This window comes from Scatophagus argus, chromosome 4, assembly GCF_020382885.2.
Source record: "Scatophagus argus isolate fScaArg1 chromosome 4, fScaArg1.pri, whole genome shotgun sequence".
NCBI classification, from domain to species: Eukaryota; Metazoa; Chordata; class Actinopteri; family Scatophagidae; genus Scatophagus; species Scatophagus argus.
In genome coordinates this window covers 4,252,830-4,273,878 of record NC_058496.1, presented here as the reverse complement: position 1 = coordinate 4,273,878, position 21,049 = coordinate 4,252,830, and the positions used below count along the sequence as shown (strand labels likewise).

Genomic DNA, 21,049 nt, shown 5'->3' with positions numbered 1-21,049 from the left:
CTCCCCGAGGCCAAAGCTAGCTTATTCCCTCTAGCTATTACTTCCAATTAGGAGGAGTGAGAGTTTCACCCCTCCTCCCTTACTACACTAACAATGTGGAATACAGTGGAATGAGTCAGGGTTTTCTCTTCTTCCCGTCTTTGATGTGAACAAATTACACTTCAGATACACACTTGGCAAGGAAACAAAGATCCAGTTCACTCTTTCAAGTTTGGATTCTTTGTCATTTGGTGAACAGCAAGTTACACAATGGAAGGAGAGATCATTTTGTGTAGATTGATGGTGGCTTTTTTATTTCAGCTATTCTCTTTCAACTTAAAAAAATGTTGCTTAAAATTAGATTTGAACACATAACAGTCTAAGTATAGATGTGTATGTAGAGCAGTGGCATCAGGATGAACTCGCCGCTATGATCACCACATTGGTAAGCCCTGTCCCTCAAGGACAAGCTGTTTCTTGTCCTTGTTTGAATGCTGTTCTGATAGGACCCATTTTAGTTGTACTGACGTACAGTGATGTGGTTTCTTTGCTTATTCTTCTTTCTGCAGAATATGTGTAGAGTATTGAGGCAAATCTCTGCATGGACAAATCAACCATCTTTGGAGGCCCTTCAGCTGAATGTATGTTCAGGGCTGCATGTGCGAAGTGTATTCAAGATGACCTTTAGACACTTCTGTCTTTTGCAAAATCTATAGCCTCTAACAATTTAAAGAACATTCGTGCATGAAAGATATGTGAGCCTTATCAGCACTGTCATTACAGCTGGTATTGATAAAAGAAACTGAATGAAAATATACTTTATATAATCTTTTTTACCTCTAGTACCACGCTTCATTGTGCATCATGCTGTAGGTGTCAAGTCCTGAAACCAAATCCTGTAAAACAGATGGCAGCTCTGGTAGGTGTTTGCGTTAAGTGCATCCAAAGCCCATGACAGCAGCTTTCTGTGCCAAAAATGATAACGCTGGAGTTTGGTTGAGCAGTTTGGTATAATGTCTTGCGTGTTTACAGACGATAAAGTGTTCTTCTACAAAAAAAAAAGAAAAAAGAAAAAAAAATCCTCACCATAACAGTGAAAACTGCCGCATACAGTTGTCTTCTCAAAGACAATAGGAGTTAACCTTTGCGGTTCTATCTAAGATAATTGAAGTAAACAGTGTTTTGTGATCCAAACGGGGCAGAAAATTACCATAAAATTTCTGGGAACAGCTTGAGCAACGTAATGAGGTCGTTGTGCTGTAGTACTCAGGGAGATCATTTGCTTTTTTGCTTTCTTTCCATTCCGTGGTGCACACTTTAGTGGAATCTGATTTGCACAGCCTGCTCGCATACGTGAGGTTGTAAGTTATGATTCTGGTGTGAACTGCTCCTTTAAGATAGTGTGCAGTTTGCACAGCTGTAGTCTGCTGCCGCTTCTGCTTCTTCCCTTTTCTTCTTCTCCACCTCCCTACCTCCCTGCTCAATTTTTCATCTTCTTGGCACTGTTGGGGTTATAATCCTTATTTGCATTATTCATTTGGATACTCTGATCAAATTAATGTACTGTACATTGGCCCTGGTATGGGAGACAGTCTCTGAAGCCATCATTTTGATTTGACCACATGTTCATTTTGCAGGTGTTATACATTTGTATAACAATTTTCAAAACTTTTTTTTTTTCAGTAGCAGCTGAACTAATGTTTTCATGAGTTTCTTTTTCCCAAATACACAAAAAAACAGTTCATTTTTTTGTCCCCATCTAACTCTCCTGGGGTCATCATTAACTTTACACATTCTAACCCCCCACCACCCCATCTGTCTGAGTTCTTTATGACATTTAGATGTCATTTATGATGGATGTTTTGGTTATATGATTATTTTCTGCACAGTAGGACAAACAGGAAGCAAAACATGTTTCTGAAACAACATCCCTGCTAAAAAGGAACACTTGCTGCACCGCCATGCATATCAGCCTCTGTGCCAAGACATCTGGCTGTTGCTCATTAAAAAGTTCAGCAACCTTTATTTACTTTGAAATTATTTCTGGAAGAATAGCAATGCTTAATGTGTCAATGAATGGTTTTCTTATCAGACTGGATGACAGGCAACATGTTTGTGTTTTGTATCTGTTGCCTGAAGGGTCAATCAGAAGCTCAGAATTTGTACACATCTTCAATTATCAGCATGAAGGGCTGCATTTTATTGACAATTGTAAGAAAGAAAAATCAATTTTGTCTACTTCTGTATTCATCTGCATTCTTGAACAAATATCCTATAGGGTATGGATAATCAATACTGACTATAGCACTATAGAAAACATAATACTTACTGACACTTTGTTTTGCATTCTGATACTGAAGAGCAGACTTTATAAAACATGGGTTGCATATCAAAAGCACAGTCTGAATTAGGCCATGGACATGTCTGCACTCTCTACTGACCACATCACAAAAACACTTCCCTATATATAGTCTGACATAATGGTTGTTAACCCCTCTGCAATGCCGACTGCCAAGGCTGGAGGCATTGTGTCATAGGTTGTCTGTCTGTATGTTCATTGCATTCGCATAAATGCAAGAGGGAGTTGGGGGGCATTTGGGCTCAAATGTTCACTTGGACTTATGGGTGAATTTATTAGAATTTGGTGATGAAAACTCAGTGTGATCTCATGAGAAACATTTTGGTCATAACCCAAGAATATACTATCTACGACAAATTTCACACAAAGATTGTGACCATATATCAGGATATACAGTTTTAAAGCGAAAAAATACATTGAAAATCAGCTGTAGTCCGTATCTGAAAAAAATTGTGTCGTGCAGGCCTACTTTGATGTTGCTAATTTAAAAGTGGTTAAAATGGGATGTAAAGCATCCTCATAAAGTATCCAGAGTGTATTTGTGTGTCTCCTTTGTAAACCGCATGTCAGAGAGCCTCTCGTTAATGGAGGACTTTACCCTGCACTCGTGCTCTGCTGATAAAAAAGTGAAATGAGGATGGATGGGTTATTTACTTACAGAGAAATGGTGTTTACCGCTCGGCTTGATATAAAGGGGTATGCTGCTGCACTTCCTTGTCATTAGTTGGAAGAACATCAACAGTGCATCCCTAATTATTGTTGGTATTGTGTCTGTGAGTCATTTTACAATTAGCCACCCACTCCATAGCAAAATGATTTAATGTTAATAAGCCCTGCTATGATGGAACAAACACTTTTAAGGGTGATGTTATGTGGGAGACAGATGTGCTGTGAGCATCTGCTGGGGATTGGAGAGTGAGTGTGTGTTTGTGTGTGTGTGTGTGGGTAGGGGTAGGGGCACGAGAAAAGGTGATATCTTTAGTGCTAATGCAGTATATGTGAACAGATTGCCATATGTGCCACAGTGAAACTACATAAATCCTCATTTGCAACATTTTTTTCATTCATTTTCTGTCACAAAGAGCAAAAATGAAATGGTATAAATTCTGAAATGTTTTAGTGCCAGTTAGGCTCTTCTCAACTGCTTTCTCACTTTCTCCACCACATCAAAACTTAGTGAGTGTAAATGCTGATTTGCAGAATAGTGTCACTTAAATTAATGATAACTCTTACCTAGAATTACTGTTTCAAGTGCAATTTATGTCATTCTTATTCTGCAGCTGCCTGACAGTTTGGTTGTGATAATTAATACTGCTCATTTATGGCTGAAAACACATGGAACATTTTAAACTGCGACTTGAGTCATTCAGTAATTAAATGCAGCCCTGTGGCAAATTAAACTGGTTTATGTGATATTTTTAAGGATTCTGTCTTTCTTCAAACTACTGCATCATGATTTCAGCGGCTCCTACTCACTGCCAGAAGATGGAAAGAAACATGAAAAGTCTAACAAAAGTTTTTGTGCTTGAGATTCATAAGTGGAGAGACTTGAGTGACACAAACAGGATTTGTCAGCCCCGGCGAGCAGTGACTGGACTGCCAGCGTTTGCAGTGACAGCTGACTGTCAGTCTTGATGCTACGGTGCTAAATGGGAATATGATCCATTACCCGCATTGTTTCTGACTTTGTCTTGAGCGCACTGGCCATGAATGAAAGAGAGATAAGCTTCATCATGCAGAGCTTTCCATAAATGCAGACTAGTCATTTAAGTCCAGTCAGCTACTTTGTTGGGCCATAAATAGTTTGATCAAATAGTTTATAGTTTTTGATGAGAAAACACATTAAGGACTGCACTGATTCTGCAGACAGGAGACATCCTCATTTGACCTGCTGCTTTGGAAAAATGCTGGAAAACATAGGTGCCATATATGCTCCACAGACTGTAATGGGCTTAATGAATGAATGAATGAATGATCTTTATTCACATTTTACAGCAGAGCCATCTCCGATGCGTTGCTTCACACACACGGATACAGCCAGTGTCATACGATTAACATGCAGGTTGCATTTTACAAGCTAGAATGCTTTTGTATATGTTCTTTTGCCTTTGACTAATTATGCAAATGATAATATGTCAAATGATATGAAATAAAATATGCAATATACAATGTGCACATATGAAATGTACAAGAAGCCTAATTTTCACTTTGGCCCAATGCTTTTGTCCACATAGTGTATGTAAATGCGACTGACAGCCACTCATACAGTATGTTGCACCAGTCATCAAAAAGCCAGGTGTTGTGATTAACTTAAAATGTACAAAACATCCAGCAGGTCAAAGCCATCACACATCATGAAACAGTTGGGTCTCCCACGAATGTGCAGCAGATTTCTATCATTATTACAATACTGCAATACTGCAATGATTGTGGGGACCTCTCACAAATATAAGTACATCAAAACAATACTTTTATCTTCATTATGAAAGCATTGCAGGGTGATGGGGTTAATGCTAACACTGGAAAAGCAGAGAAAATATTTCATGCATTGTCCCACTTGAAACAGTCTAAATGAATTTATCTCATCGCGTTATATCTAATGAGCAATTATTCTTAAAATTGTGCATATTTTTCTCTTTAATGAAAATTGTCAAATCAAACACAGAGTTAATTTCAACTTCACACATTTTATTAAACCTAAACTAGCACCTGCTGTTCTTAATATTCTCAGTATCTACAGCATGTCATCAGTCGGCCTACAGCTCATTTTAGTCTTTTAGACTGGTGCCAAGCATCCTATCAAGCCTTTTGTTGTCCCACTAAGTGATGCTGTGAGAAAACTAGCTTGTTGTCTGTATTTACAGGCTTCAAAATCACTCACAGCTGTCAAGAACTGAAGTGGGACTTAGCTTCCCCTTCTTTAAACTTAAACAAGGGAAAGTAACCACATTAAAGAGAAACAAAAGTGACCGCAGACAAGATGAAATGTTTATTTGTGAAAATCTTTCACAGAATGTCTCTTATTTAAGACAAAAAAGGAAAGTTATTCTATTTTATGCTTTTGTTCTGTCAGCTTGTGAACCATGTCCCACATACTACAAAGAAAAGTTCATCTTTTTTTTTTCAGATCAAGTAATTAACAAATAGGCTGACAGCACTGCAGGTTTCTCTAGTGATTTAATTTTTCTCACTATCTCCAGTTCTATTTCAGGGTAGCTGTCAGCTAGTGATTCTGTGATTACATGATTTATAGAAGGTGATCCACATGCATTTCACAGATTCCTGCCTTTCTCTTGCCACCTCATGCAAATATATCACATTAGCCATGTACCCAGTAAATCTGCTAATCATTGCCGATGCATTACCAAAGAGTCTTGCCGTTCACTTTGTCATAAAAATGGAATACAAAAGCGTATTCCATTTTTTCACTGCTTTTTTCACCATTTTTTCCAGATTTCACCGCTCACCCTGCACTCTTTAGCTCAACATCATAGTAAGGTGGTTACTTTATAGAAAAAGGAACTTTTGTCACCTGATGTCACAGACGCAGCACCACTGAAGAAGAAGTCCTATTAAAGGGACAGGGTGATGATGCACTTTTAACTTCAATTCTGATACTCAACCATTTATTCTTAATTTTAGCTCTTGTCAGCAGTGCTTTTTGCAGCTATAGTCACTTCACAAATTTTCACTGACTTCATGCCATACCTGAACCATGACCAGCAGATAATGTAGCCTGTAGTGTGGCCTCATCCTCAGCAGCAAGCACTGCTAAATCACTCTGCAGAAACAAATGAACTGGATGAGCTGGATGTGTGTTTGGATTCATGAATTCATGTCTACTGTGATAAAATCAGTCTATGCAGGTTTAAATAGATCAGATTTTTTCACATTGAAGCCCAAAGTGTCAGTAATGTTTGTTTTTAATTGTACTATTGATCCATACTGCGGTATTGATTTTATGTAATTTATACTGTATGATTGGATGTGAGTGTGTGCATGTGATGCAGGTTGTTGCTCTTGCATATCAACACACCAACTGTGTGCCTTGTCTAAACCAAATAATAATACGTTTCTGTGTGTACTGATATAAATATGAATTCGATTTCTGTTGAGATTCTGTTGGTTGCAGCCATGTTACATACACACATATACTGTCTGTGTGTACATGTGAACCTCTTAATCTGTGTGTTTTGATGTATGCATGTGTATCCTCCTCTCTGTGTGTCTGTGTGTGTGTTCTTTATGGGTTTTGTATTTGTTCAACCTGTGCACTGGCCTCTCTATCTCCATTGAACACCTTGAGGTCATATCGGCCCCATGCTGGATAGGCTGGCTGGTTCCCATTTAGATTATGGATGGTTATTACTGCCTCCCGGCTGTCAGTCAGATTAAACCAATATGTCCCAGGATGGAGGCTCTTCGTGCAACAGAGAGGACCTTCTCCTGGGGAGGATGAGGAGGAGTAAGAGGAGGGATGATTTAAATAAGTCATCTCCAGAACGTTCCATGTTTTACAGATGTATTAGTGCATCTCAGGATGCATGTATGTGTGCATGTGTGCAAGTATTTATCGTAACAAATGGAACATTGCGTCAGGTAATGTCCTCATTTGTCTTTCTATATACAGTTGCTGTCTGTTTATCCGAATAATATTCAGACTATAATCACCAGAACTACATTTTTTTACACTGGCGTCAAATGCATAACATGTGGAATAGTTTGGTGCTGCTCCTGAGGCTCAAACATCCAGAGAGAGAACAAGAGATGGCATGAGAGCATTTGCTAGTGTAAATAAAGCAGTAAAGTAGAGAAATAAAAAGTTATTTTCTGATTGTTACTTTCCAAAGCACAAACACGCCCACACCTCCACACAACCCTGCAGATTTTGTGCAAAATGTGTGAAAAGTGAAAGTGGAGGTTTCATCCTTTCCATGTGTGTCTCTGCTCAGTATCTGCCTAATTGTGTCTCACACAGATGTGCCTGCATCTTTTCATGACAGACAGAGACATGGAGATAGTGAACGTGGCCCTGACCTCGTGCTGTTGTGCTGCACAAAGGCTGATGCCTAGAAATGTCCCCACACAGCAGTGTACTTCGAAAATAAGAAATAGAGAACACTTTCTCGTTCTAAGCCATCACATACGCTTACATGCACTACAACACTGTGTATCTCACCCAGCCATGCAAAGTACGCTCGGGTATCTGTAGTGAGTGCAAGGGCTACCTGACACAAAGATTTTCAAACACATGCATTACATGAATCGGCACACTTTGGTTAAATTGTTGCTGAGCAGAATAGTTTTGTTGCTAAATAATGGAGAATATTAACCTGAGCTGTTTGTTGGTGTGTATATTTACAGCTCTAATTTGGTTTGGTTTTCACCACTTTGAAAGACACAATAGATGTTAAACTGATGGCTTAATATCCATGTTTATATCCCAGTACTTTCTGAGGGACAGCATGTAGCAAGGACACCTGCTACCTGCCACCTGTAGAAGCTCCTCATTGTTTCAAGATTCACTGTACGAGTATTTCTTGCTCCGTTGCTGAGAAAAATCTGACAACTTTGATGAGGAGGAAAATTAAAAGATGAGCAAGACTTGCGGGATTTTATGACTGCGTGTTAAGTCTTAACATAGTACCTCTTTCCTACCATTACAGCAGTATGTTCTCTGTGGCTTTGTAATACCATATAGCATTTCCAGTCCCAGAAGATTTGAAACAGTGGCTTCAACAGCAGGGCAAGACAGAGAAACAACTGCTCTAAACCAGTTTGCGAAGCCATTTGTTGATTCACTCCATATTATCCTCTTTGCGTCCTCCCTGAAGGCCTGCATAGTAATACTTACAAGACTAATAAAATGATAAAATAGAAAATAAATAACACAGGGCATTCTAAGTATTATTCATCAAATAATCATGCTTAATAATAAAATAGTTTTTTTGTTCCAAAAACTATAAATAGTATTTGTTTTGCTTGATGTCCAAGGTCTGGATAAAATTAGTAGAATGAAACTACTTGGTTAAGGTTAGAGAGAAAACACTCTCACGATTCAGACAAACCAATACTGACTGTGTTAAAAAGCTTGCTTACATATGTTAGGGAGTCAAACACCATGTTGACCCAATCTCTCATCCCTACTTCCTCTTTAAGAGGTTTTGCTTTAATTAACAATGTGACATTGCTTGCCAGCAGAGTGTAAACGGGGGTCCTTCTAGGTGAGGCACGCTCACTTCCCTGATTGGCCTATGACACATCACATGATACGCATTTACCCAGTAAGGTGACCAAGTGAACATTTAGTATGCTAGTATTAAGTATGCTGTTTGACTGTTTCTGTAGAGGAAAACACTCCTCTCATCTTCTAATCAATTAAATCCGAAGTACATTTTCTCATCAGAGTGACAAATAACTAGTGATGCTCATTTAAAGCAAAACACCCCATGTGATGCATCTCACATGGGGTGTTTTGTCTCATTTATATGGAATACCGTCAACTAACACTCAGTATTTTATGTAGTCTTATGATTCACCACTCCAGCACTTCGATGAACAAAAAAATCCTTCTTTTATGTATCTTCATCTCCTCGGCATGTGTATTTATGTGTGGGTGTGAATAGTTGTCTGCACTCGGAGGCGTATGCTTTTTTTTTTTTTGATTATTTTATTATTTGTTTTTTTTTCCCTTTGTGGGTGTGTAATTGTGCAGTATAAGCTATTTGTGTCTGTGTGCTTGCGTGTTTGTGTGTATCGTGACCCCCGATGGTAGAGAGAAGAAGAAGAAGAACGGCTCTACAGTCAGTAAAGCGTGGAATGTGTTTGGTTCTTGGGTTAGACAGGCTCATGTGCATGGGAAAACACAAACGGAGCTTCTGCTGCCAGACAGATGAGGTGTCGTGAAAGTGCTTGGCTTTGGCTCCTTGTGACTTCTTCTCTCACATTTAAAGCAGTGTTAAAGACTTCAGTTAACTCTTTGATTTTGTCTTTTTTATCACAGTGGTGTCTAATTGTTCTCCGCCTTTAGTTTGCAGCAGCTGTGAAGCGATTTATGGTTACTGTCTGAGCTGAAATCATTTGTTCCGGGGATGTCCTAAGTCTGTCAAAACAGTCAGCTCAGCTTATCTTGCTGTACCTTCACCAGAAATAAAGTACCGCATTAAATCAAATTGGCAGTGTAAAAGTTTTTAAAACCCTCTGAGAGCACTCTGCAAAGTGATTTCATTTTCACATCCAAAAACACCACAGGGAACGCAGACTGACAGAGCGCTGATGTTTGGTTTGTGAAGAGGAGAAAAAAAATTAACTCTGTGCATTTTTCTCTGTTATGATTGGAAGTAAGACTTTATTAGTTTTCCAAAATGATTTTTGATGTATTTGCAGCCCCATGAAATGCTGGCATTCATAACTGTCTCCCTGTCAGCCTCATGATCTATGCGGCCTTAACCCCGTCCATATGCTAATGCATAATTAGTATTCAACACTGTGGATGAAAACATGTACATGACATTGAATCATACTTTAATTAAGCTAGCTCAATGGTAGGCATTATCATTAGTTACTGAGAAATAGCCGACATGCATATTAAATATGGTCATGAGCTCCCAGTCCCAGTGTTTGTCTGTCCATCCATCCACTGAACCATTCCGAGGGAATTTTCTCATCATGTAACACATTTATGATCGTCCCCAGCTGTAATAGTAATTTTATTTTTCATCCCATGCATCTGATGCCCTTGGTCTTTTGCCTCTGTAGCCGTATTCAGCTTTTGGGCACATTTTCAGGGCAATTTTATGAGTGATGATGGAGATGGGGGGCTGTGGTAATGATAGTAGACAGACCAAATCTCAGCCACGGAGCTGGACTGGGGCTTGTGGAACAGGGATGCAGCGAACAGGCATGTTTGCCACAGGGGCTAATCCTACGCTGGTCCAGAATGATGAGCACATATTAGTCAAAGGCCACCGACCAGGACGTAGGATAGGAAGACTGTACAGATGGGGGGATGGGCTGCAACACAGTGCCAGGTTACGCTTCATGGCAGCAGTGTGGAGTATTTGTGCTGGCAGGATGTGGTGCTCTACAGGTAGCAGGTGTGGCTCGCTTTGCATGCCGTCTGCTCTCTTGAATTACATGTCAGATTTTACTGCACATGTGGTCATGCACAGTGCAATTAAAGCTATACTTGAATCAGCAGCGTTATGTGCAGCTGCAGCACCAAACACTGTGACATAGTTGTGAAAACGCTAATATAATTTTTCTCTCCTCCCCTTGTCTCTTTTTCTCCTGTGTGTTTCAACAGCAGCAGATGGTGAGGAACCAACTTCAGCAGGTGGGAAATTTTGCTTGGTAACGTGATTTCCTTTCATTTGCGTATGTCCGTGTGTGTGTTTGTGGGTGTGTGAGACCGACACAAGGAGGGAAGAGAGCTCTTTCAGTTTGTAATTCTTGGCCAAGCTCCTTCCTTCCTTCATCACCACACACTCTAATCCCTGTATTGACTCACTGATCGTGCTTAGTCAGCAGCACTCGTGATTATATGATTTGACAGATCAGTTCATAAGGCAGTCCTGTTTAAACCTCCTCTATTATTCTGACCCAGGAAAAATATCCTGTTTTTGTGTGGTACAGAGGTTTAAGATTGTTTTCAGAGCTTCATAGTCCAGTTCAGTGCAGTGATTGCGCGAGCTCAATTGCTTTTCATCGTGAGGGAAATTTTCTGAATACCTGAGTACCGAGTGTCATTTCTCAGGCTGTTTTTTTTAAAAATGACTCCTAATGTGTGTGTGAGAGCTCTGGCTTTATAATCCATTAGCGTCAGAGTAGCATTATTAATATCAATATCTCAAAACATTACCGTCTTTTATGTCAAGCACAGTGCATTGCACCCCTAAATGCATGCCATTAGCATCAGTCTGAAGGTGCAGTGTATCCACTTTCCAAGCAGCTCACTCAGTGTTTCTTGGCCTCCTCTTAGTGTTTGCATGTAGGAGGAAGACCTGTAAATTATCATATTGAAACTTCCTTTTGAAATCATCTTCCTTAGAGACCACATTTGGTATTCAGAAGTACTGTTTCTCATTATTGAAAGAACTAATGTAACGAGGGTTTCATTACTAAAGCAAGACCGCAGAGGACAACAGTAAACAAGAACCTGATTTATCTTCATCAGTGATATAATTAAAATGTCACTTCACATCCGGGGGAAAGTGCTACAACTGAATACAAACTTCGTACTTCTAAGTGCATCCTCACCGTCTAATTGTCTTTGTCTGCGGTTTTTTCATTAATATTAATTGCTGCTTGTTTATTTGAGATCAAATGGGTTAAAACAAGACTGATTTATTTAGATAAGACATAATACCCCAGAAATCAAAGCGGTTTGTTGTTGCAGTGCTAAACCCATAGTGTCATCTCAGACCCTAATCAGTTAGGCAAAAGATAGAAACACAAACACAGTGCAGCCACACAAATTAATATATTCATTGACTATACATCTGCTCTAAGAAGCCAAAAGTGAATACTGAGAAGTTTATTTTCACACCATTAATACTGATTTAAATAATTCAAATCTCAACATTTAAAGTTTCTTGCTGAAGTCAGAATGCATGGTTCAAATTTAATTATCTGCTGGCTTAAATGTCACACAATAGGCTGAATATTTGCAAGATGAATGTCAGAGACTGTTGCACATAGACAATACAGCTGTCAACCTGCTTTTATCATATTTTGAGAACACTATGAACACCAGCTGTGAACATATCATGAAAGAATGGCACTTTATTTAAGATTTATGATAATTCATTGGAAAGCTACTCCACTTTGCTGCTTGCAAAAATAAATCGTGCTGTCCGAGCTGTTTGTCTGTGTACTGTACACATATCAGAGAATGTGGCAAACAGCACAAGGAATAATTATCAGATCTGAAAATGACCCGAATTAGGTGACCACTGACCTGGAATTGGATGCAGAGAGAAAATAGGACAGGGTGACAGGGAAGACCAAATTGCTCATGACAGGTTTGAAGAATTCAACATATCAGCTGCTACTTCACAGTCTTCATAGCTTTCATCTACGCATTCACAGCCTTTTGTCTGTGCACATAAAATATGTATCTCTGTGTCTTATGTCCGTGCTGATTTAATTGGATTGTACGCTAGCCCTCCATCTACATGGCATCAGAAGCTGCTATTAAAACGGGACGTTTGACACTGAGAAAGGAAATGTGCTTAGTGTGCTGAACGTGACAGAATATTCGGTTTCGTTCTGCCCTCTTTGCTCCAGTGGAATAATAAAATGAGCAAATTGGTTACATTTTATCTACATAAGGTGGGATTCTTTCATTACGTATGAAAGTCTGTTCATATTGTAAGAAATGGAAAATTCCTGAACACAATAAGAATACAAAAAGGCCCGTGTCTTATTATTCTGTCACCTTATTGCTGCAAAAAAAAAAAAAAAAAATCCCCCTCAGAAATAGAAATGACTGAAGGGAATGTTACACTGAATAACAATAATGGAGTAGCGAATGCAGTGGGCCAAAATGGCTCATCTTCTTTTTTTGTTGTTATTCTAAGGGTGCTTTACGGTGTTCTGTGGAGACTGTAATTTTCACGTCGCATTTTAATTAGTTACAATACTACCACTTTGGCAGCCTCAATTATTTCTTAAAAGTGATTTTGAATGTTAACGTGTTAAAAGAGCATCTTCTTCCTATTGAGTCTGATCAGTCAAACACACACACGCGTGTGCACACACACACACACACACACACACACAAAACCTGGTTTTTCTTTTTAGAAAATTACAGCCCTGCTCAGTACATGCTGTGCGTGGTTAGTCAACTAGTCATTTAAACGTTGCTGCACTCACTAATTGGCTCCGGAGCTAGTCAGCTATTGAACAAATTATTATTCTATTAATATACAGTAGCCATTTATTAAGCTAAGTTTATGTAGGACAATCTACTTTACACTTCAGCGCACTTACAAAATGAGCAGGAGCTCTGAATTGGGGAGCAGGTGTTGTTGGACGTACAAATAGTTTTTCGACTGCTGTGATAGGTGAATCCTGCGTTTGGCTTTAGGGAGATTTATGTGCACGGTGGTTATGGATTCACATGAGCCAGAAATATTTCATCTGAGACAGGAAGTGAAGGTCAGACTCTGTTATTTCACTACACAATACAAAGTGGTGCCATCGTGGGCATTAAGTTTACAGCTAGCCACTACAATACACATTTAAAGTACACACTAACATAATTTGCATTTAAATGTTATGCCTTTATAAGAAAACGAACAAAACAAGCACCTGATACCTGTTAACAGCCCTAGTTACAATGTTATCGAAGGATGTGATTGATGATTTCAAACAACTTTTAAAGTAAACAATATTTTTTTTGGACAATGTTTAACACAATAGATTTTGCCCAATTCTTATCTTGAGTACCAGTATGAAAATAAGACAGCATCTTAAGTACAAAATTAATTTTTCTTTTTCGAGTATCTCAGTACAGACTATAATTACCATAATTATAGACAGAGGGAAAGAGAAAGAGTGCTATAATAGTTTTTTCTGTCAATAATTATTATTTATTTGAGACATGAGTGCTGCTGACTGATATGTGTTTATACATTCCAAAACACCATATGTTATACATATACCACATATTATATGGGCTATTTCATATGACATAATATGACATATGCATAACTAGCTATTAGCTATTACAACTTTTAATATCTAGTTTAAGCACATCATTTACTGAAAGTATCTGATTTTCACTGTTTTGTTTGTTTTTCTTTGTGTGAAAAGTGATTCATGGGTTAATTTTATGCTCACAGAAACCTCTGTGGTATGCATGGCACAGTTCTTCGTGGAGGCTTCATGAGGACAAGGCTCTGGCTTCCACACACCATCCGCAAATTAAAATTTTGCAAAGCCCAGTGCAGGGGCAGCACGGCTGACATATGTGCAGTGTCATTTTGCTGCAAAAGGTCGTGATGTTGTTACCCGAAATTAAATTCACCAGAACGCCGCAGGTGCCTCAGCAAATACTATAAACGCACAAGCCCTGTGGTTGCAGCATGGTCATGCTCAAAATACCATTGAGACCTCAAGAAGCATAACTGAGCCTTAAGGTTAAGTAGGTAACTAACTGTCTCTTTGCAAGAACACAGAAAAGGGGTCTTTTATTGGACAGGATGGTGCCAGCCTCTCTCTGATTATCTTAAATCTTATTAAGCTAGAGCTAATTTCTTTTACCATGTACAATTTGGCATTGCTCACAAACATTAGAATGAGGAAAATGCCTTTGTAGAGAAGACCTTTGGGAGACAGGGACAACACTGTGACATTTTCATGGCATTTAGTCTCTGACAAGACAGCCTCCATTTCTGGCTTTCTCTGGATCTTCCAAGAATGATGCTGATCTTCAGTGTGACCTCCCCATTTGGATATCTGTTTGACATATTCCAAACCATTTTGTTTCGGCGTGATTCCTTCTACTTTCTATTCTAAGTGCATTTGTCTAACATTGTCAAATGCTGATGGGCTGAAACGGTAGAGTGGCAAGGGCACAGGAGAATAGGAGGCCAGAGATTCACTAAAAGCACCAACGTACGGCGGCGCATGCTGAGAGCACTGATGTAGTATTGGTGGTACAGTGCCAACTTTCATCAGTCGAGGTGAAGGATGGGTGCAGTGACCATGAGCCTGTGAACCAGTGAAGCCATCGTAGGCAGGGTTAAAATAGATTTGACACAATTAGGCCATGTCAGATTTCTCTGTTATACGGCTGGCTGCACATTCAGAGCTGCAGACCTTTAATGTAAATTTCACCCTCTCAACGCAGGTAAAATGTCTTTTTTTTTTTGTTTTTAGAAAAGAATATTTTATAAAAAGTTTACAGGACAGGTGATGGACTATCTTGTCCTGTCAACGAGAAATCGAACGTAAAATTCAGCTAACAGTCACACTGACAGTCTTCAGTTGTGACTTTTAATTGTCGACTGAATCTCCTTGAAATGAAGTTGTTGTGTGTTTGTTTTGTTTTTTTAAGTAAAGTGGGTGTCATGTGCGAATTCTTCTTTGTGGTTAGTAAGAGTGTTAGATTAAAGACTCTTCCAGTGGTGAGTTTGCCCCTCGACACAATCCCCTTAACTGGGATCAACAGAAGTCTTCATCAAGGAGGCATCATTAATTCTCCGTCAGACCTCTATATGACCCCAACTTATGTGGTGAACACTTGAAAATCTCTAACAAGATCTCTTTCTTTTTGCCTGCATGGAATAGTCAGTGAAATGACTGTAAAACAGTGCATTGTACACGTTTTTTTATGGAGGAATGTTGACTCTTGAATCTTTGTAATAGAAAAAAACAGAGTGAACAAGAGGCTCAGTACTTAATTATATCCCTCTTATGAAATCAAGTGAGTCTTAATACCTAAAGCCTCTCTGCTTCAATGGAGCATTGTAAAACATATCGTTTTTAAGTGGTTGAGTTTTAAAGTGCAGTGCAGTTAAATTAGTATTCACTTGCACATTTGGAACCAGCTAATGTTTGTGACAGCTGTCAGCTAAGATGTGAGAGCACATACGTAGTCTTAACCCCGAAAATGTCAGGCGTCCGTGATTGATCTGTGAGGAAACAAAGGATGCTTTCCTGTGCTTAACCATTGGTCAGGTTTTCACAGCTGATTGATTGGACTCTCTTTGCAGCCAGAAAAGAAATCACAGCGTTCGTGCTGGACACAACACAGGCTCCCATCAATCACTGAGCGAGCGTTGGCTTGTACAGCAGAGCAGCAGCTGACATTCACACAAGAAAGCTGCCAACGTTTCCTCCAGACACGCATCACACAACTTACAAAGAGAGCATCTCCTCAGAAGACACATAATGTCCACCTCCTCGCCTTTTCTGGAAGTGTTGCTTGTTTTGTGTTTGTTTTTCAGATGCGTCTTGATTTTCAGTTTCACTTCTGCTTCTACTATGCCTTTATGCATTTGTGTTTTTCTGAAAAAGGTCAGTCGTTACAGAGAATGAATTTATTTACACTATATAGACAAAAGTAGCCTTCACTGTTCTGGGGACGCTTTCCGTGGAATTTTGGAGTGTTTCTCGGGGGGGGGGGGGTTTGCCCATTTAAGCAGTGGAGCATTTGTTGACTCCTGGTGTTGGACGCTGGGGCCTGGCTCTGTTCTGGTTTGTCCCGACGGTGTTTGATGGGGTTGAGGTTGGGGCTCCATGTGGACTAGTTGGGTTCCTCTGCACCAGACTCATCCGGCTATGTCTTTGTGGACCTTGCTTTGTATAATGGGGCACTGTCGTGCTAAGGTGGAGGAAGGCCTTCCCCTTTGCTGTTGCCACTGGTTTGGAAGCATAGCATTGTCCAAAATGTCTTGGTATGCTGAAGCAGTAAGATTTCCTTTCACTGGGAGCAAGGAGCCGAGCCTGCATTCTTGCAATCCATCAGGGTTTTTTTTCTTCTTTAGTACATAGTGTGTAAACGTATGCTGTCCCATCACCTTGAAATATTCTTGGTTCAGAATTCTCAAGCAGCTCCTTAAGTGACAGTATCAGTAAATCAGTCTTAGAAATATCAGAAATATAGTGGTTTGTAATGTTTTGGAGCCTTTTATATCTAAAAAATGTCAACCAGAACACGGTCTCTCTGTATCTCTCTCGCACACTCACACTGACTCTCACTTTCTGCCTCCTTCCCTTTCCTGCTTTTTTTCCTGCTTTATACGCTCTCCATTAGGGAGGCTGTCAGTACGCCTTGGTGTGACTATAGATCGTCATGTCAAAACAGCCCTGAAACCTGTCACGCCCCTCTCCCTCAGAGAGCAGGGCCTCTGTAAAAGCTATTATATGTTTCTCTGTTCGACTGATTAGCCACCGCTCTCATTACTACTGATACAGGTCCTGGCTTTGAAAATGGCAGGACTTCGATAGGATTAACTCCTTTGTAATTCATAACCAGAGGCTTACTAATTTCAACGAGAGAACAGTGTTAAGATTGCTAGTGGTGTTTATTTATTTATTTCCTTTAGTGATTCCATTTTCAGCTAATACATTTTCTGGGTTGTAGGCAAGGCTTAAATAGTCGAGCAGATGATGTAGTATATAATCCAAGGCCGCGCCCATTTACTTGACATTGTTGGATATTGTGCTCACGGCTGTTCATTTGTCAAATTGACTAAGAGGGCATGATAGTCTCACCCTTGAGACTTTTTTCTTATCACTTAAAATGAAATAAAATACCTGTCAAAGCAGCACAGTTTATTTGTCAACAGTAAGTTATTACTCTCAAAAGACTAGAATAGAAATTGCATCAAGAGACAGGAAGCTTAAAAAGATAATAAAATAAAGACTTTTTTTTCCACAGACTTTTACTGACTTCAGACTGAGCACAAGTTATCATATAAACCATCAGCCATCGTTTTCATGTCACCTTTTTAATGTTCAGCATGTGCTGAGCTGTAGCCAGGTTTGCATTAATATCCAATGGGAGACTTCTAAAGTTTTCCCATCCAATCTCAATCCACAAAGTTTTGACAGCCTCAGAGCAGTTGTACAACTCGATGTTTAAAAGATGAGACAACTATTGGCAGGCCCTTGAGTTATGAAACCAATAACCCTGCGTCAAGGCCTTGTCATTTACATTTGGCCCCATGCTGCAGGTTAGTCTGAGAAGGATTTTAGATGGCAGTAATGTGGCACCGTGTTGTGGGCACTGCCAATGAAGTAATATATTGCTGTGTCATATGCATTTAGTAGGGGGGAAATTTGATTCAAAGCTGTGGTTATCACCATTGGTGTTAAGGAGATAAACTGTGCGAAGAATAAATTGGAAAAGGGTTTGTTGCGGCCAGTCACAGAGGAAAAAAAGGATCTGAGTTATGAATCTTTAACTTTTTCTGATCAGAATTATTTCTTTTGTTTGCTAAATCCCTAAAGCATGAGCTCACTAGTGGCTGCAGAGCTTCTCAGTGTTCCTTGTTCCCAAATATTAATAAGACAACAATGGTAATGATGAATGGGGAGCTGCACACACAGCAAAAATACATGTGTTCTGTGGCAGTGGATATGAATTCTCTTGCAAATCAGTGTTTGGTGCATGTGCAAACTTTCTGTGCTGTACTTGGTGAGAAATGGCAACATGTAGAAACTTTTACAAAGTAAAAGCCATTCACAACTTTACACTTAGCAAAAAACAAGCAACAAAACCATCAGCAAATACATGTTGATTGAACTATGCCAAACCTTATACATGCATACGTGACTTGCAGTGCATATCTTTTTAAAGGACAAATTATTTTGGTAAGGTCATACAAGACTTTGTATGTTAATCTACTTTATAAAATTGCTGATTAAATGGCAGTAACTACCTTCTGGTGGTGACTTTGTGTACTGAGAGCACTGAGAAAGACAGGAGATCATTATGTCTCCTGTTGAGTTCAGTTACACATATCCACAGTTAGCTGCCCATAAACAGGATCTGAAAATACATCTAATGCTCCCAGGGGAATCTTGAAAGTCAGAATAAATGTTCCTGTAGCCAAACTTAAATTGATTTTTTTTTTCATTTCTTTACTTTTGTTTGAAACAAACAAAAGGTTTTTTGAACAGATAGAACAGATAGTTCTCTGCACGGCCTGTTTCAGCACTGACCACTTTCGTTATGGAAAAGAATGAATAGCAGAAGGTCAATCATTAATTATCCAACAAGCCTATGAATCATACCCAGCTGAGCAGGAAACATCTATGCTGTCGCTCACTGTTTTGCACTGTTTAGTGCAATGTGCTGTCGATCACTCCTGCATATAAACTGGGGGATGCAAAGAATTAGCTGTTTGGCCTTGTTGTTGTTTCAAAGGAAACTCATATTTATTTCACAAGAAATAGCCTACTAATTGCCTGTTTTGTGCTTTTGCTGGTATCATAACATATTCCTCTTTCACATTCAAGCTGTTCCACTCAGTATCCACACAACCTCTATTTGGTTGAGCAGTTCACTCTCCCCTGCACTCTTGTGTGTGTATGTGTGTATTGGCATTCTGATTTTCCATGCTTATAGGCGGTAATGCTCTGCCTTTCTGCTAGTCCGTTCTCTCGTCTCACCACTGTGAGGATGAAGTGTTGCCTTCCTAGAGGGGACATGTTCAGTGAATTTTAGACGGTGCCTTGGGCTGCCCTCCAGACCACGGAGACCAGCAGCAGTCACTGAAAGCCAGCCTCTCTCTGCTCTCCTGTCATCCTCATATTTTTTTCCTGTCAAATGGTTTTACTTAAACATTGTCTCACAAGATCCATTTAATTTATTAATTTAAACTTTGTGACTGCATATATCCTTAAATGCACATGCAGTTTGTTCAGTTTTTCTTAATTCTGACTGGTAAGGGTTTGTAAGAATGCTTTTTGAGAATGTTTGCTTAGCAAGATTCATTTAATTCATGCACACACTGAAAATGATGTGCTACACCAGAACTGAGAAATTACCTAGACCATTGTGTACTTGTATACACAGTAAACAAGAAAGTAAAAAGAATGCAGCCCATTATCAGTGTCTCACTGTCTTAACACACTGTGTTGATAGTGGAAAAAAAGCAGACTTCTTAACAGAGTTTTCCCTCTTTTCCCCACACAGGCCCTTGCCATCCAAACCCTTGCCACAACAGAGGAATATGTGAGATCAGTGAAACCTACAGGGGCGACACCTTCATAGGTTACGTCTGCAAGTGTCCACCAGGCTTCAGTGGAGTTCATTGCCAACACAGTAAGTTGAGCCACGCTTCTCCTCCTCTCTAAAGAGGCATAACAGACTTAAATACTCCTTAAACAGAATACTAAATCAAAAAATTTGTAGGTTGTCTGTGTTGCCTCAACCCCATTTCCCTGAAATCTGATTCGTCTGTTTTATCTAAAAGGTTTTCCAACGCAAATAATAACCTTAAGCAGTGAATAAATGTTGAAGAGCCTACAGGAAGTAAATCGCTCCTGAAAGGGCAAATTCAGCAAAATGATAGTGGGGTTTGGTAGAGAAAAGAAATGCTGAACTTGCTTTCTATTGTTGAGTATGCTCTTAATAAAGGTTACTGTCAGAAGGTTTTTGCTGCCTATGAAGTAATAACGTACACTGGACCAGTGGTGCTGTTCTCAACCTCGGTACAATCTTTAAACAGACTTTCTGAACTCTTATGCCTTTAGCTCTGTGAAACTGGGCACAAGGGTAATCACTAACACAAATATGAGGTATACAAGGCGATGTGGGTGCAACCTACACCAGCAATTGTGCACCAGTAAAAGTAATTGCGCAAAAAATGTGTCATTGCTTTACAGTGAAAGAAAGCAAAGTCAGTATAACTGTTCTGCAAACAAGACAAACGTCCAGTGATTTGTTACAAAAGCATTCTTTAGCCCTCCTCTCCAAAAATCCACAACACACAGCTGAGCTGTCTGATTTGATAACTGTTCATGACAAGAACAAGGAGCAACCAGGGTTTCAAAAGGTCAAGTCAACTTTTTCTAAAGCAGTCTGTTTCACTTTTAAGTATTCTTAGCTATCGCTCCTGTTCTCGGATGTTCCAAAGTCAACAAACACTAATAAAAAACACTAATAACATAACTGTTATTTAAATCAGGAACTGAAAGCCTGATAATGTGTCAGTTTATCTGAATGTAAAAGTTGGAAATCAGTGTCAGCTA

At 39.4% G+C, this 21,049-nt stretch overlaps 1 protein-coding gene across 3 annotated transcripts in view; it reads left to right on the top strand.

The window, feature by feature from the left end:
* The window catches only part of LOC124058103 (EGF-like repeat and discoidin I-like domain-containing protein 3), a 97,539-nt gene that overhangs the window by 13,956 nt on the left and 62,534 nt on the right, over positions 1-21,049 (top strand). Inside the window, exons 2-3 of one of the 3 annotated variants that reach the window (XM_046386978.1) lie at positions 10,647-10,673; positions 19,992-20,120. In XM_046386978.1, coding sequence (XP_046242934.1) covers positions 10,647-10,673; positions 19,992-20,120 — 156 coding nt within the window. Of the gene's footprint in view, positions 1-10,643; positions 10,674-19,991; positions 20,121-21,049 lie in introns of all 3 variants that reach the window. The other 2 variants (XM_046386977.1, XM_046386979.1) reach the window with 2 other exon arrangements.